The 876-nt window shown below is 35.0% G+C and overlaps 1 protein-coding gene across 1 annotated transcript in view; it reads right to left on the reverse strand.

The window, feature by feature from the left end:
- LOC104787309 (importin-5) overlaps positions 1-876 on the reverse strand; it is a gene marked incomplete in the record, with an annotated part of 8755 nt that overhangs the window by 5695 nt on the left and 2184 nt on the right. Inside the window, 3 exon segments of the mRNA XM_019238317.1 lie at positions 100-264; positions 344-409; positions 854-876. Of these exon segments, the coding sequence (XP_019093862.1) occupies positions 100-264; positions 344-409; positions 854-876 (254 nt within the window).

Genomic DNA, 876 nt, shown 5'->3' on the forward strand with positions numbered 1-876 from the left:
AATGAAAATTAATTGTATTTATCCAAGTAGTGGAAGTAGAGATCTAAATCACCATTTGGCACAAGGATTTAAAAGAATATGAAACATCCATATTTTTACCTGCTTTGCATCGTCCTTAAATTTTTCCTTTCCAACAGCCATTCCAACCAAACTAATGCACTCCATTGACTTAGCGCGAAGCATACGATTAGCTTTATCATTTGCATTGACCAAAATAGCTTTCAAGTAAGGCATAACAGCATCATAGTACTTTTGGAATAGTTCCTGTTAAAAAACAAGTTAGATCAGTGACCATCAAATTGTACTATAAAAAAAAACCCTTTAGGGAGGAGCATATAAACACCTGTGAAGAATCAGCAACTGACGCCAAAGCAGTCAAAGCACCCTCTTGCACCATTTGTTTTTGATTCTGCATTATACCCAGATATAAGGTAAGAAAACTACCTACAAACCCTCATCTAGTAAAGATCTGCACTTAAAAACTGTGAGATGATTTCCCAGTGCTGAAATTGGTTAACAAATATACTAGTTTGATGATTATTAGGTATCCAAAACACTTCAATGACAAATGTAATACTCAAGTATGTAAAAATAGACTTGACGTGAAAAATGTGAGAGAGTTGACAGTCTTCAGAAATGTAAGAAGGAATCTTGGCAAGGCTAAAACAAACTCCAACAAGCACTAACCCTTTTGTAGTAGTCTACCAGCGTGACCCCTTGTTAGGTTTCACATATTTACTAACTTCCAAAGAGTAGTATTTATTCTAGACAAATAAAAATTAGCAATTCTGTTCAAGGAATTTCATCAACGACAAAGAAACACATGAATCATATGAGCATTTATGACGCGTACCTGAAGCAGTACAAGAAGCTTGC

Source organism: Camelina sativa, chromosome 16 (assembly GCF_000633955.1).
Source record: "Camelina sativa cultivar DH55 chromosome 16, Cs, whole genome shotgun sequence".
Taxonomy (NCBI): domain Eukaryota; kingdom Viridiplantae; phylum Streptophyta; class Magnoliopsida; order Brassicales; family Brassicaceae; genus Camelina; species Camelina sativa.